This window comes from Macrosteles quadrilineatus, unplaced genomic scaffold (genome assembly GCF_028750875.1).
Source record: "Macrosteles quadrilineatus isolate MER2022 unplaced genomic scaffold, UCM_ALF_1.0 Scaffold_5__1_contigs__length_97177068, whole genome shotgun sequence".
Lineage (NCBI taxonomy): Eukaryota > Metazoa > Arthropoda > Insecta > Hemiptera > Cicadellidae > Macrosteles > Macrosteles quadrilineatus.
Window position 1 is genome coordinate 56,724,750 of NW_026542598.1, and position 15,668 is coordinate 56,740,417.

General features: G+C 32.8%; 2 protein-coding genes across 3 annotated transcripts in view; one reads left to right on the plus strand and one right to left on the minus strand.

Moving 5' to 3' along the window:
* LOC128994927 (uncharacterized) overlaps positions 1-15,668 on the minus strand; it is a 38,216-nt gene that overhangs the window by 9,700 nt on the left and 12,848 nt on the right. For both annotated transcript variants that reach the window (XM_054419762.1, XM_054419761.1), the window contains exons 2-3: positions 8,567-8,686; positions 7,814-7,916 (exon numbers count right to left, since the gene is read on the minus strand). In XM_054419762.1, coding sequence (XP_054275737.1) covers positions 7,814-7,916; positions 8,567-8,686 — 223 coding nt within the window. The remainder of the gene's footprint in view (positions 1-7,813; positions 7,917-8,566; positions 8,687-15,668) is intronic.
* Positions 6,136-15,417, plus strand: LOC128994928 (TBC1 domain family member 22B-like). The gene is made up of 3 exons (XM_054419763.1): positions 6,136-7,516; positions 7,787-7,865; positions 15,309-15,417. The coding sequence occupies exon 1, from the start codon at positions 6,149-6,151 to the stop codon at positions 7,514-7,516; it is 1,368 nt and encodes a 455-aa protein (XP_054275738.1). The 5' UTR covers positions 6,136-6,148; the 3' UTR covers positions 7,787-7,865; positions 15,309-15,417.

The following is a 15,668-nucleotide window of genomic DNA, read 5'->3' on the forward strand; positions in this document are numbered from 1 at the left end:
TAGTCAGTCATAAAAATCACCATGAGTAGCAGAGCATCTATAATATTAAAACGAAACAGTGTTTTTTTATTTTACGATTCTGAATCAACCACTAGACAGATTTTCATGATTTTTGTGTCGAAAGAAAGATAATTTTGAGAACTAGGGAATGTCGAAGCCATATATTTAGTTTAGGGTCCCAGTTTTTTAGATATTAAGTTTTAATTTTTAAAAAGTCTAGCAGCCGACGCTAAGATTCTAAACTAGCTTTTGGCATAACATAATTTGCTTAACATAACAGCTGTAAACATTCAGCTTTTGTGTCACAAATTCAGCATTTGGATAAAAATGTAAAGACATACTTAGGGTTGACTTATTTATACTATGTGTAATGCAAATCATTGATATGTTCAATTTTTCTGTAAGAGGATGACAGATTAATTAAATTATCCATAGTAAAATACTAGGATGTTCAAATTATTTTTTAAAAGCAATCTTTGTAAACTTAGATTTGTTTTAGAGCAATATAATTTTATTTAACTAACAGCTCTTTAAATATAAATTATAAAACTATGAGGTTATTTTATTTAGGGGCCTACTCTTATTTTGTCATTAAGATTAGTAGAGATAATTAGACCACAGTTAAAAATAGTTTAGACCAAAATTAATTAAACCACAGTACAAATCGAGGCTCTGTACACGAGTCTTAATAAAAAAGGATAAATGCAAATTATTTTACTATACCACTTTTCGAGGAAAGAATAGAAAAATAACAATGTTTACATGTTTTAATTCTTCATGGTAGCTTTTTGTTTACAATTAATGTTTGTCTGCTTTCACTTTGTTTGGATTAGGCCCCGAAATATTGATGTCATAAAAAGAAGATCAAGAATAATCAGGAATCACGATTTTAAATTACCACCACAACCTCAGCCGAGTTTTATACAAAGATTGAACACAACAACCCACCACAACAACACAACAACATTGACCTAGGATACTGCAATTAGACAACCCATCCTTTTATGAAATCGTGTTCAGTGTGGTTACGTTTGGGGGTGCCTATCAGCGCCCCCAAACGTGAAAATATCACTTTTATTTCAACTATGAATATATTGTAGTTTAAATGAACTAATATGGGAATTACGATGTACACTTATTCAATGAGGGTGGGTAATTATTAAGGATAGAACTGATAACGGTATGGATAATAAACATTGACAATTACGTCATTAGCTTTACTAGCGTAGTTACTTTTAGCGAATTTCCCATATAGGGAATAAGCTATTACCGTAGTACTCATGGTAAGACCTGGACGCGGGACCGATTTTTTTTTTGTTTCGAGGTCCCTAGAGACCAAAAACACCATCCGTTCAAATTCATATATATATATATATTTATATATTTATATATTTATATATTTATATATATATATATATATATATGTGTGTGTCCGTTAGCACTATAACTCGAGCAAAAATGATCCGATTTTGATGAAATTCGGTACAAACGTGTAAACCTACGTTTATTCGAACGAGTTCGCGATCCAGCATGATCGGACCATGGGAACGGGGGTTTACGGGGGGTTTTATGGGGTAAAAATAGGGTTTTCACATTTTTGACCCAAAAAACATAAAATTTAGCAATTTCTTTCCAAACCATTTTGTAGAGCTTAAAAAAACAAATAATTTAGTATATTGAAGCGTTATTATGCGCCTAATGGTTACGGAGAAAATTCCAAAAAATTGTAAATTTAAAATTCCCATGTTATTCTTATGGTGAATAAGTAAACTGTTGTAGTTTGCTTGTTTATGAACATATTTTGATCAAATTTGAAAAATGTTTTTATTTCTTACTAACTATTAACATAAAAAAAACAGTTTTACCTCCCTGATGCAGCAAACCTAAGTACTTGTTAAACTAATTCTATTTAAATCGGGAATAAATGTTATATTTTTAAGTAGACATTTCAGTGTAAATCAAATGGAAATTCGCTTAGTCTGCAGGTTTGCTGCGGCGGGGGTATTTATATTTCTGCTACATGTGACCAGTTCTTTTTTTCAAATGAATGTTATTTGAACCAAACAGCTGTTTTAAAACAAACTGTTATTGTTTTTACTTTTCTTTGTTTACACTTATTTATTTAGCAACTAATGCAGTGAAATTGATATAAAGGATAGGTGTGGCGATTTATGTGTAATGTGAATTTTGTTGGATATTATCGTTTTATTTTAGGTCGTTTCTATTCAGACCTACTGGAAATTGTGTATAGTAGTTGTATTGTAGTGATAATTATGGAAGAGGCAGGTATGCTATGGAAGGTGGTTTCGTTGACTAAGTCTATACACTTCTCAATTGACTATTACTTTCTCTACTGCAGGCTACTTATAATCAGTGTGCGTCTGTGCGAATCGGCTGCAAATCTCCCTTCAACGCTTTTTACATCGTAAAAATTGCAGAATTGCTGTTTTGTTGTAAAATTATCGGATTTAAAATGCATATCGTATAGGCCTATGATGGAATAAAAATATATTTGGTCACACAACATTTGTTTACAAGATGATTTTTCACATTAAAACTGCAAGAAACTTTGTCTTTATATGTGTAAACTAGCTGATCTGAATTATGTAGCCTACACGGTTTTAACTGACTACTGAATTCCCGTACGTAGGACGGGCTAACACCTCGTATAAAGTAGTTTCCAGAACCTATGAATGGTACAGAGAACATTGTATTTATATAAAAATATCACTTAGTGACATAGCTTTTCCAATTTGGGTATGTTTTGGCAAATTTGACTATTAACTACTTACTCTTCAAATGAAAAACACTTTATTGATTACCTTCCCTGTAGCTGCAAACCTAAGTACAAATCCAAATTAACGATTCAAATAGGAAATAAATGTGACAATTTAGAGAGATTATTTTAGTTAAAATCCAACTAAATAAAGGGAATCCGCTTATTTAACAGGTTTGCTGTGGCAGGGGTTATTGAAATCATTATTTTGGAATAGTTTACCGTGCAAAGACACAGTAAGTTGTTTTCCCACCTTAATATATAGGCCTACGTTAAAAATAAAAAACAGTTTTTTTTTTTATTCTCATGTAATATGTGAGAATCAGCTACCAAGAGGAAAACCCCATGTCCTTGTCTAAGACCTTGGGTAATTTAACAAGCTCAGGTTGAGTGTTTCGGATGGAACTTCTTCCTTTACAGTCAAGGCTTTACCAGTCATTTGTATGGTTGTTATAACACAAGAAGATTATTTGGGAATTTTCTTAATTTAGGTGTTTTCCAATTCCAAACGTATTCCTTATGCTGTATTCAGAACTTAAAGATTTTTGTTTCCAGTTGGTCCATTACTGAAAGACAAAAAGTGTGCCAAGTTACAGAAAATTTCAATGTAATTTTAAAACTAAATTGAAATTGTTAGTTTTGTCTTTTTACTTGACACTCATTTAACATGAATGAAAAAGTATTAATTTTCTTCCTTTAGAATACAAATGAAAATAAACGGTATTAGTAATCTGACACATACTTTCTCCCATAAGCTTGGCAACAAACTTTTTCATGGGTATGCAGTGGGAGTACTATCATATTGATATTTTATAGGGAAAAATCACAAAAGTTGCAAACACTTTTGAACCGTAATTGTTAGAGCAATGGGGGTTACACTCTTTTGTTTAGAATTATAAGGACCATAAAACATTAATTTTTAATCAAAACAGGTTTTTTCCTAAAATCTAATTTTTTTTATTTTATAGGTTTTTATGGGAAAATAACATAAGTTACAATAACTTTTGAACCATAATTTTTATGGAGATGGGATTTGTGCCATTTTGTTCAGAGTTTAAAGTTTAATGGACTATAACATAGTAATGATTTTTTTCTCAAAATCGTTTGGGACATTTTCAAGAAAATCTGATTTTTCCATTATTTTATGGATTTTTATGGGAAAAACACCATTAAAAATCAAAATTTAAAAAAATTAAAAAACACCTGGAGATACCATGGATACCTAGGACCTACATACCAAATTTCATCAAGATCGGACTACAGGTGTGATCTGTAGCACTGTACACATCCACACACACACAGAAATCACTTTTTTCACAAAAACCTTTTTTTCGGGTGCAGGGGGACCCAAAACGGCTATACTGTATTCACTCAAATTCAAAAATGTTGACCAAAACAATACTTTCTCCATATACTAATGGTATGGGAGGAGAAAGTAAAATTCCCATGTACCATTAATGTTAAACAGTGTAACATTTTATTCTAAACTCTAGGTTGAAGTTTAGTCTTCTTAAAAACACAAAACCTAGAATTTTGTTTTTAAACTTAGGTGCAAACTTGTTTACATCATCACAAAAATTAATCGAGCAACTAAACATTTTGAACTGATTTAGTTACAGAGTAGATTAATGACAAGAGTGCTAAATTCACGCGCACATTAAAATTAAACTTGTAATAATGATGGATTATGGGAATATTCCTCACCTTATGTAAAACGGGTGGGAAATCATTATTGAAATTGGCTGCGAGTACAATGCGGCCAGGAGCGGGAAGTGAAAGAAACCGAATGTTGGTGCTTCCTGCACGTCAGCTGTCAGTACGGTACTGCTTTATGTAATGTGTAAAGGAAACATATTATGTTGCATTATGTATATTGATAAATAACAAGTTTGGTGGCTTACAACTAAAATATTATGGCAGAGGCATCCATGTAAAGTCATTTCCCATTTATGTTTTTTATAGGCTAAACATACCTTAAAAATGAAAAATGTTACTCATATGATGAATATAAAATAGCCTGATGAAATTAAATGAAATGTTTTTATTGTCTTTCGAATTTTTACAAATTTTTGACAATATCATAAAACAGCTCAAATTATATTATAGCATAGTCAGTTAATGAATATAGCTAACTACACACAAGGAGACATGTTACAATATACGTTTTAAATATTACAACCAAATAATCTTATTGTTGAGAAAAATTCAAGGCATTAAACTCTATAATCAACTAAATCCAACAGTAATTTGGTCGAAAAATTAATAAAAGGCATTTCAAAAAATTCCTTTAGAGAATAAATAGGGTTGTTCAAAAGCCATTTGTAGAAATTAGATTTAAAAGTACTTATATATTTTGGTATTCAGTATTAGGGTAGCTTGTTGTATTTTAGTGGTTGATACTTTTACTTTATGCCCAGCAACAACTACTTAAATTCAATTTCCATTAAATTATCATTAATTTGTGACCTGTTTTTTTATTTTTTTTTTATAATTATAATTCATTTTTATTTTTTTATAATTATAATTATATAATTTATAAAACGCCTAGTCAAAGCAGAGATGTACATTGTACAAGATGTCCACTCATGCCTGACATTTTATGATGGGCGAAGCTTTACATCATCTGTTACTGAGCATGATTACGAACTTGTTCAGATTAGAAAAACAGTCAAGGCTCCACAGCTGGTGAAAGTCAGCTGATTATCAGCTGTCATTACCAAGTGATTAGGATGAGCTGAATGTCCCTTTGTAGAAACAACCTTTTACTGAATAGAACTAGACATCCCATTCCAAAGTTGAAGTTGTAGTCAGCTTTAAAATGAAAATAATAGTTGAAAGAGGACGTTGATGATAATTACTGATTTTTGTTCACTATGCCAACTTTTCAACAAAGCCAAACTGAAAGAACAATAACTTGTAAAGCATATGGATATCTCAAATAAACTAGGCCTATCAAAGTACGATTTTTGGTAAGGGGGAAAATATAATTTTGATTGACCTAAATAGGAATTCAATCTGTTTCATTTTAGCAAATTTCCCTATATATATAAATATATATATATTTTATATATTTAGCCCAAAAATGGTAGAGAATTACATTTTTCGACACACTTGGTAATAGTCCTCCTGTCTAAGATTACAAACAAATTTTAGGCTCCTATCTTAACAACTAGACTTAGCCTGAAAATGTTAGTTTATCTAAAAGCTCCAGTCAGTATTTAATGGAAATTTTTCTAACAGGCTGTTAATTAACAATTCTTTTCTTGTACAAAATATATCAGCTGACTCATAGTAAATATGTATTAGAAGTTAGATATTTACAATTATTCATAGATCAATCAGAAGTAGCTAATAGCATTTCAAAGTACCTAAATGGAAAACCATGACATTAAAGATGAATTTTGGAAGAAAAGTTCAAAGCTGGTCCCAGGAAGACCAAGCCAAGTAAAAGTCAACTGTTTTGAAAATTCAAGTCCAAGCACATACCCTGATGACTTGGAAGTTGGTGTGAGATGTTCACATAAAGTTGTGGCGAATTATTTAGATTGCAGCATGTCTGAAATTATTTCAGTAGGTCCTGTAGCAGGTATCAATAAAGCAAAGATTAACTTAAGTCAAAATTTGAGCAAAGACTTGTTGGAATTCCAGATATCAACGATGTACAACAGTTGTGTGAAGTGTTCAGATAAGCCAGATGAGAAAGATTTTGCCATAGTTCATAGTCATTTGAAAAACATCAATGATGATGTTAGAGTTGAGAACAAATTGACTAAGTTTCAACGTCTACTGGAGTATAAACCTTTGGTTCTAAAAGATGTTCAACTCCTCAGTTGGACTGGCATTCCAAGAGAATACCGACCAATCGTGTGGCGACTGCTTGCTGGATATCTCCCTACTAACATAGAGCAAAGACCAGCTATCATGGAGCAAAAAAGAATCACCTATTTGAACTTGGTGAAGCAATATTTTGCTAAAGACACTATTGATTCTTACCATACCATTTATAAACAGATACAAGTTGATATACCTCGAATGAGTCCAGCAACAGTTTTGTTCCAACAGCAGACAGTGCAAGAAATGTTCCAGAGAATATTGTTTGTTTGGGCAGTCCGTCATCCCGGATCAGGCTATGTGCAAGGCATGAACGATCTTGTGACTCCTTTTTTCATTGTTTTCCTACAAGAGTTTCTACCAGCTGAAGTTGATATAGATACTTTCAAAGTGAACACTCTTTCAAAAGAACAACATGACATTGTGGAGGCTGATTCTTTTTGGTGCTTTTCCAAATTCATCGACGCAATCCAAGACAATTATGTTTTCGCACAAGTAGGAATTCAACGTAGAGTGAACCAGATGAAGGAGCTTGTTCAGAGGGTTGATGAAAATCTTCACAAGCACTTGCTAAATAACGGGGTAGATTATTTGCAGTTTTCTCTACGTTGGATGAACAATATGCTGACTCGTGAGATTCCGCTGCATTGTTCCATCAGGTTGTGGGACACATATCTTGCAGAGTCTGATAGCTTTGCTTCCTTCCACTCGTATGTTTGTGCTGCGTTCCTACTCCTCTGGAAGGAAGAACTCATCCATAAGCAAGATTTTCAAGAGCTGATGATAATGCTGCAAAATCTACCGACTCAAAACTGGACAGACTTGAATATTGAAATGCTTCTCGCCGAAGCTTACAAGCTCAAGTTCTTATTCTCTGATGCTCCTAATCATCTTCAAAGTAACGGATAGGTGCAAATTATTCATTAAATCACAATTTCCTATGTTGTATGTCACATGAGAAATCTCAAGTGCATCTGTGTATGTATGGTAGTAGAAGTTTAACTTTAATTTAGTGTACTTATTACTGTGATAATGTAAATCAATGGACTTCAACTGTGTTTCAATTTAAATCATTTTCTGATTGCTTTGTTTGGCATAAAAACTCAAACCCTTAAAATACCAAACAAATATTCTTTTGATTTTTCTCAATAGTTATGGTGGACACATTTATGTTCACAGATAACACTTTGTATGTTTTGTACGTACCTTCCCTCATCCCGGCTCGGAAGGCTGGTCCATCGTAGTCGACATAATCAACGTAGGTAATCATCTCTATCTCTTGTTCCCTCTTGTAGTGGATTCCATAACTCTAAAATAATATTGATCAATTAGTTTAACACTTGAATCATGAGGCTGTGTACACCAGATGTGAAAGTTCATGTTGTTAAATTAACTTTTGTAAACCAACCAGAATGTTTAACAAAGAAAGCATGATTTTTAAGTGGTTGCATACCTGGACAATGGTCTTATTTGACTGATCTAAATAGGCGAGAGAGGGTTGATTCATATATCCATTTCATGCCATTGCTTGTGTTACTACCATAAATGTTGGTAAAATTTGTGATAAGGTCTACCTACAGACAATTGTTCTTATAAGGTCTACCTACAGACAGTTGTTCTTATAAGGTCTACCTACAGACAATTGTTCTTATAAGGTCTACCTACAGACAATTGTTCATTATAAGGTCTACCTACAGAAAATTTTTCTTAAACACATTCCCTAAACTCGGCACCTGCGCTACACTACACTAGGCAATTCTCCTGAATTTCTTGCAACGTAAAAGATTGTATGGCCGCCATTGAAAAGTATTAAAGTATTAATTTTGTTTACATCATAATTCTGCACCTGAATAGAACAATTTACAAACTTCAACCTTTTTATTTTGCATTACCAGTAACCAATGATATTTGGTTGGTATAAACTGTTGGAGATATTTTTTTGGATGTTGGTGTAGGTACCTGTAGTGTAAATCCGTAAGAACCATTTTTCTTCTCCACAATGATCGTCCTTCTCCTCCGGTCTTCTTCTGGCTTTGTCACCGCAACTCGATCTGGCTTTACCCGTTCCAAGATCTGTGACTGAAACATTAAAAAGTATTATTTAGACTATAAATTTGCACCTTTTGCACTTTATGTTAGTAATTTTTACTTAAAAATCAATAGGAAAAGTTACATAGGATGCATCGTACCGGTAGAGTCAATTGTAGATTGTTAGTTTCCAAACGTTTGTTAATTGGGCATCTAAAAATATGTTTGTAACAAATATTTAAAACAAAAATATGATTGCATTATGACAGGAAGACCAAGAGTATTGTTTTGATAAACAGTCATAAACTATATAACGAACAGTTAAAACTGTGAAACTGTGATAAAGATATTATCCAAAACAAAAGCAAATCTGGTTCAAATGCTTTGACCATTTAATACATAACTTATTATTAAACAAAACATGATACATGATAGTGTTTTGAAACGGATGTTACTGCAAGTTTAACAGGACTACAATACTGTAGTTACTGCTTATGATTTATTATTATACAACTTTTACCACGATCCCTAAACCATCACATTCCACTTTCAAACTGTTGGTTAGTGTTAGGGTGAAAGGGTAAATAAGAAGAAAGTGCAAACTTTCCAAATGGTGGTTAAACATGGATTCTTCATTAGATGGGGAATTGTTGAAATGTGTTAACACAGGTTATAATTTAATGTGTCAGTTAAAAGTACACAGGTACTTTTCAACTACATCACTCTTTTTGTTGGTATTTTAAAAACAGTGCCATTTCGTAAATTTTATCAACATAAGCTATTCTTGGTGTTCAAACAATCATAGGCCTATTCGTTTTTGCACTTTTTAATTCGAAAAACTAAGTGTAGTATTTAGCTAATCTATATTCATTTCTAGTTGTTGTTTTCACGCATATAAGCATGATATATTTTTTCACCATACTGCAGCAAAAACAGCCGTATTTTTCAATATGTATATATTTTGAATAATTTAATATTTCAACATAAGTTACAGATTAAAAAAAATATTCAATGTGTCAAAAGAAAATTGCTTCCCACGCCAAAATGCCACAGTGGCATTTCTGCTACTTCATGAAGTATTAATACACTTGATTGGCACCATGGTAGAGAGTGCTAATACCATCTCGGCACACCAGATAATGATCTGTGCTCATAGGTGAAGGACAGATTTAATAGTGGCGTTTCCAGACTATTTTTATTCTACCATAGAGACAGAGTAGCTGGTTGCTAAAGTGAACCTAAACGGTACATTTAAACGCTGCATGCACGGTAAAAAATAAAAAAAAAAGTTAAATAACTACAATTTAGGGCCTTAAGTGACACTTTTAGAGCCGAGGTCGGAAAATTAGCGAGGGTTGAAAAGAAAATTTTTGCCCGTGAGATGAACTATATTTTTTGTCATACATTTTTTCAACAAAAAACTATGGTACAAAACTAAAACAGTGTTCATTTTTTAGATAAAATCTCAACACTACTTCTAACTTTTTTTTTCAATTTAATTTTCTAATGGAAACAAGCAGCTCTATAGTGATTCAATCGTTTTGTCAATAATTACGATTGTTTAGTGTACATTGTACTATCAATATGTCAAACTGTTTACAATAAGGCATTAATTACAATTGATCAAACAATCGGTAAATACTTTCGATACATGTAATTGTTTACAATTGAAATTTACAACTGAGTTGACAACTGTTGACAGCAGCTGATTTTTACTCCATAGGGGCTAAAAACGTTTTTTACTCCCTAGACAGTAAACATACTACTTTAGACTCACAAAGCATGCATTAAAAACTACGGTACTGTTTTTGCTGCAGTATGACAAAAATTGTTTAAGAAATGTACAATTTTGTATAAAAATGCTTGATTTTGAGCAGTTAATTTCAACTTTCATAAATTAATGTATTACGGACCTGAAAAGTTGTTTTAGGAGTTTAATTAATTCATTTGTCTGTGCATAGTTGTCTAGAGGGGGAAACTACACTATTGATTTATGTTTTCATTAAATTTTGTGTTTCTATGGTGGAACTATGATTTTCTTATCATCATTTTTTTAATTCTTTTTACAAGAATTCTAATCCTATCAAACTTTTAAACCAGAAATTCAAAATCGGTGTATTGCTTGAACAACCTTGTTGGTAAAAACTCAATTAACCTAAAACGTCTTCGCCCTAGGCAAAATATTATCTGATACTATCTGAGCGTTTACAAGGCTTTAAAAATTACACATATTACATTTTGTTTTAGAATGTGAACATTTTTAAAAGGCTCATAAATTTCCATCCATATCTGCAAGATGTACCTGAGGTACTAGTCGGGTTTGCAACACTGTTTCTGCTAATGACTCCATTGTTTTTCAACAGTTGACAGCATTTAGTCGTTTAACATGAATATTTACATTCTCAAAGTATGACTAGCTAGGTTCTATGGTCGAACGGTCATTTGTGTGTCAGTATACAAAATTAAACAATTCTATCTTCAATAAGTTAAAAACAAGTTAATCCAATTGTCCTACAACTCAAAGTCATTAGAGTTAGTATATAATAGTTGTGTGTGTATAGAACCTGATTAAATGCAAACTGACTATTAATCGAGGCAGGTGTGGCATGTAAGATGTAACAGCATCGCATACGTAACTATGTACTTTCCCTGATCAGCCAGGCAGGCCCAGGTTATGGCAAGAATTATTAGTACTGATACATTACAAATATGTCACAAAATAAGAAGATACAAAATTAAAATAGAGTAAAGATTCAGCATGCTGAAAATCACAAGTAGATTTATATGGTGGTTTATATCAAAGCTAAAGTCATATCCTGTTGACAGTCAGATCCTTTTGGTAATGACTTATCTATCTTACTTTGTTTAAAATACATACAGATTGACTCAACTTTTCCCGGCTTTCTAACAATATTTATTGTACTATATGCACCTAGATGTGAATTCTACAGACCATTTTGGTCATATAGACATCACCAAAACTAGACTTTCTGAAAATACAAAAAGTACTGTATAGCTTATTTGAACCTTTTATTTAGCAATGAAAGTGCTCCAGATCAATCAAAATAATAGTCTCTACACTTTCTACAATATTTAAAATTCAAAGTGTATTTAATGCTTCAATGCTTGGAAGTATTAGCTATTTACCTTACAAGTGTAGTAAGAGCGTTTTTACATCACGCAGGTGAATGTTGTGGTGCAACGAGCGGAAGCGAGTTGCATAATTTACCTAAGTGATGTAAACACGCTCTTGCGTAACGTGTAACGTACAAGATTTTACCTGACCCGACAATATTCAGGAGGTTACGAGCAACATGCTTCATTATCAATTTCACTCATCTTCTAACAGTAACGTTTATTTATAAACAAAAGCTAGGTTAGGAAAATTCTTCAAAAGCATAACAATAAAATTCAAACACACAGCTGCTTTCTAGCGTTGAATGTCGTTGGCTCCATAGAGGTATATTTTTTAAGTTATCCACTCAATGTTATTTAAATGGGTTTCATTACATCACCGAGTGAGTTTTTTTCCAACTTTACATCACTCGAGAAGTAAGGAAGTTGTATACATCACGCTTGGGATAGGGAAGTTTAACATGGCGGGTTAGGTAAAATTAATTAATACAATTTAAACAAGGCAATAAAATTAATTGTATCAATAAATTGCAATCCCAATATTCAATCATTGTGGAAAGGCAGCTACAGCAGAACAGCAATTAATTGTCAAGATAAACAGCTGATTCAATAGTAAATCAGGTGTGTAAGGTCAAAACTCAAGGTTAAGCCTGTTTAACTGAAGATCTGAGGTTCATGGTTAGACTATGACTTCCATTAGGAAACACCATTAGGTGTGTTATCGTTATCTGTTATGTTAACAAGCTAGTCTAGAGGTTATGATGGACATTCTGAACAGTGGCTTGAATTCCATCTAAAAACATCAAATGACTTAAATTGTATCCCACTTTTGTGCCAAGTTAGATGACCAAGATCAAAGTGTTTATTTCAGATGTTGGGAAATTTGACACTGGCTTCTAGCCAGTGTGTTCTGTTCTAGGCCAAAAACTAATGCGAAAGGCTTGTTGACTATGATTCAGGTGGGAATATTGTCTTAAGGCTCCTTTAGTTTAATAAATATTTTACATTTTAACATTTAATACTTTATGGATGATGAACGGATAAAATTATAAAGAATACGAGCTTAATATTGTACAAAGAAAATCATTATTGATATACATAAAGAAAAAAATTACTTTTCTATTATACTGACCACACCAAGTTTTTTTTTCTTTTACGTCCACCACACCCGGTTTTGTTAGGATAGGTTATTTGTACATTTAAAAATACAGTACACTTGCTTTAATTTAAAATGTGTGTTCACTTAACTTAAACATATAGCAATGGTATGGACGGGATAGCAGAAAAGTACCAGAGAAAGTGTTGAGATCCCATGACAGGTTTATTAGACTTCAAAATATTGTCTCATAAAAGTACAAAATTGTAAGAATTATGGGTAGTAGTAGTGTGTTTTGGATTTTCTCATGGGACAATTTTTGTATTTTCGTACCAACAATTCTATTAGGTTGGACCAATGTGTATTTTGCTCAATGTTTTTGCCCAATATTTGTTTGGGAACTTCAATTTCCTTGTATTGGATTGACCCAAATTGAATGACACAATTATAAATAAAGTAACTAACAATAGAATAACTAAGATCCGCTTCTGTAGGTTTGCTGGGACGAGGAGATTAGGTTAAAAACGTGACTATTTTAGCACCAATTTTGCTAATTATTTTATTTATTTTAATTGTTATTTTTCAATATATTACACAATTCATAAATACACGCGTAAACAATACTAGACTAGCCTATTCGTTGACACTAACGACTGTACAACAAACACATCACAACGATGGAATTGCCCAACATCCTATTGTGTTTTCCGCAAGTAGCTTGTTTTGAACAGCGATTACTATCAGTTTCTATGGCAACGCAACAATGAACCCCGGCAGAGACAGTTCCGGTTGCAGAAGCATTTCCGACGGCAATAATGCTGCCAAGGCCACCACGATTGTGGAAGTGGAAAAATTCAACTGGATCAGTAAGGTAGTGGTTTGTAATTTACCTACGGTAAATCAGTAAGGCATTGATTTGTTTTTGAATTGTCTACGGTAAATCAGTGAGACGGTTTCATTATGGTGTTTCCAATAGTTGCAAGCAAGGGGCTTGGCAAAGGATTTACGACATTTTGTTATTCCATAAACTAATTTATGCATGAAACTTAACTGACTCGTTTCTTGATTAGACAGGAGATGGGGATTATTTAATTAGTTTCTCTCAATTGCTTTCACTTGTCAATGAGTTGTTTTTGTGCAAATGAGAAAAATTGTTCCTTTCACTTTGATTTAAAAGTTGCCATCCAAAATACACTCTATACAAAAAAATCTATACTCTCGATGGGCTACATTAGATTATTTGCAATTTGCAATCAAAGTTTTCAAATGAGAAAAAAGCTGTAGAGCTGCTGCTGTCCTCGATTTCAACTTTTTATAATAGAGATAAAGAGGAAATTTACTAAGTTGCAAAGGGTACCCAAATGGTAACCTTATAGATCTTTCCATACTGTATTAAGATTATTTTATTTAATCCGGACTTTCATCAATCAGTCAGATTCTGAACCCTTATTACCACAGTACATTGCCATTGCGGTATTCCTATTCCTGGGGTAGCCTAGGTAGATCTGGGGATTATCTGACGATGTCATTATAAGGTTAACCTCGCTACGCAAGCGCAGCTCTGTTTGCGTGTAGCCGCGCCGTTCTCACAATTACCAACAACTGACGTAAGATTGACCCAGTTGTCACCTGGTACACCAACAGCAGGTGAGTCATGTGGTCGGGTAATCAGCTGTGTAAACATCAGCTCAACAGCTGTTTAGATCCCAGGTCACGTGATTGTTGACGTTATTGTTACAAACAGCTGTTGTCTCATCACACCTGTTGGTAACGATGTACCTTTTTAGTTAAACAGATATAGGGAAAATGGTTGGTGGTATAAATGTGTTTAAACTACGCAATCCTTTAAATATATATTTAATTTGAGAATATGAAAATTGTAATTACAGTTTTTATTTCATCCTTAATTTATATATATTTTATATGTGGATGGGTAAAGTTAAAATTTAAAAAGGTTGTAAAAGCTTTAGTTGATGGATTTCCAAAACGTTTGAAGTAATCAGCTGCAAGTAATTTTTAAGAAGGCGCTAAAATGAGTCAAGAAAGCAGAGTATTTTTTAGTAACATTTACATACATTACAGATTTAAATAGCTTGATTTAGATTCTTGTTTTGTATATGACTGTAGTTTGACCCACTCGACTGGAATATCTTTAGGATCTGCACTGTAGCAAATTACCCCCCCCCCCCCCCCCAAATAGCTACATTTTGAAAGTTTTTTTTGTTTGTTTAGGTATATACAGTTGATGTTTTAAATCACTGAAAATAAGTGGTTATAGAAAATCATGAAGTGAACAAATATAACAGGTACGGTAGTTGTTTAAATTTATGGCCTGCTCATAAATTAAACTACTGTACTTATATTTTTCGCTATTAACATGCATTTTCACGCGTAAAAATCACAAACCTATTTATATAAGTATATAATCTTGTCAAACTTCAGTTTCACCAGAGAATGAATGTCACACACGTAATGGCGTGTGTTAAGAGTGAAAGTGTTAACCAACACAGATTTTTCCAATCTGGGATCGATCGGTTCACGTAAGGTTTCCCGTCTAGACGGTCTGCTACTGCTGGTGTTTCCACTTAAACAACGAAGGTTTCCCACATTATCGCAATAATCCCACTTTCTTCCGTAGTTCACTTTTAGAACTCCCTTTCTATCCCATACAACAGGAAAATGTAAAAATTCAATGGTTAGTAGAAACCCATAATGTTTACATTGTAGTTAATACTCAATTGTAGCCAAATTATTTTTTTCTACACTGTATAGGTCAACGTGCTAAAAATATAAAGCTGTTAT

What these genes read in the sequence shown, in the direction of transcription:
- LOC128994928 (XM_054419763.1), top strand. Translation starts at nt 6,149, where the DNA reads ATGGAAAACCATGACATTAAAGATGAATTTTGGAAGAAAAGTTCAAAG.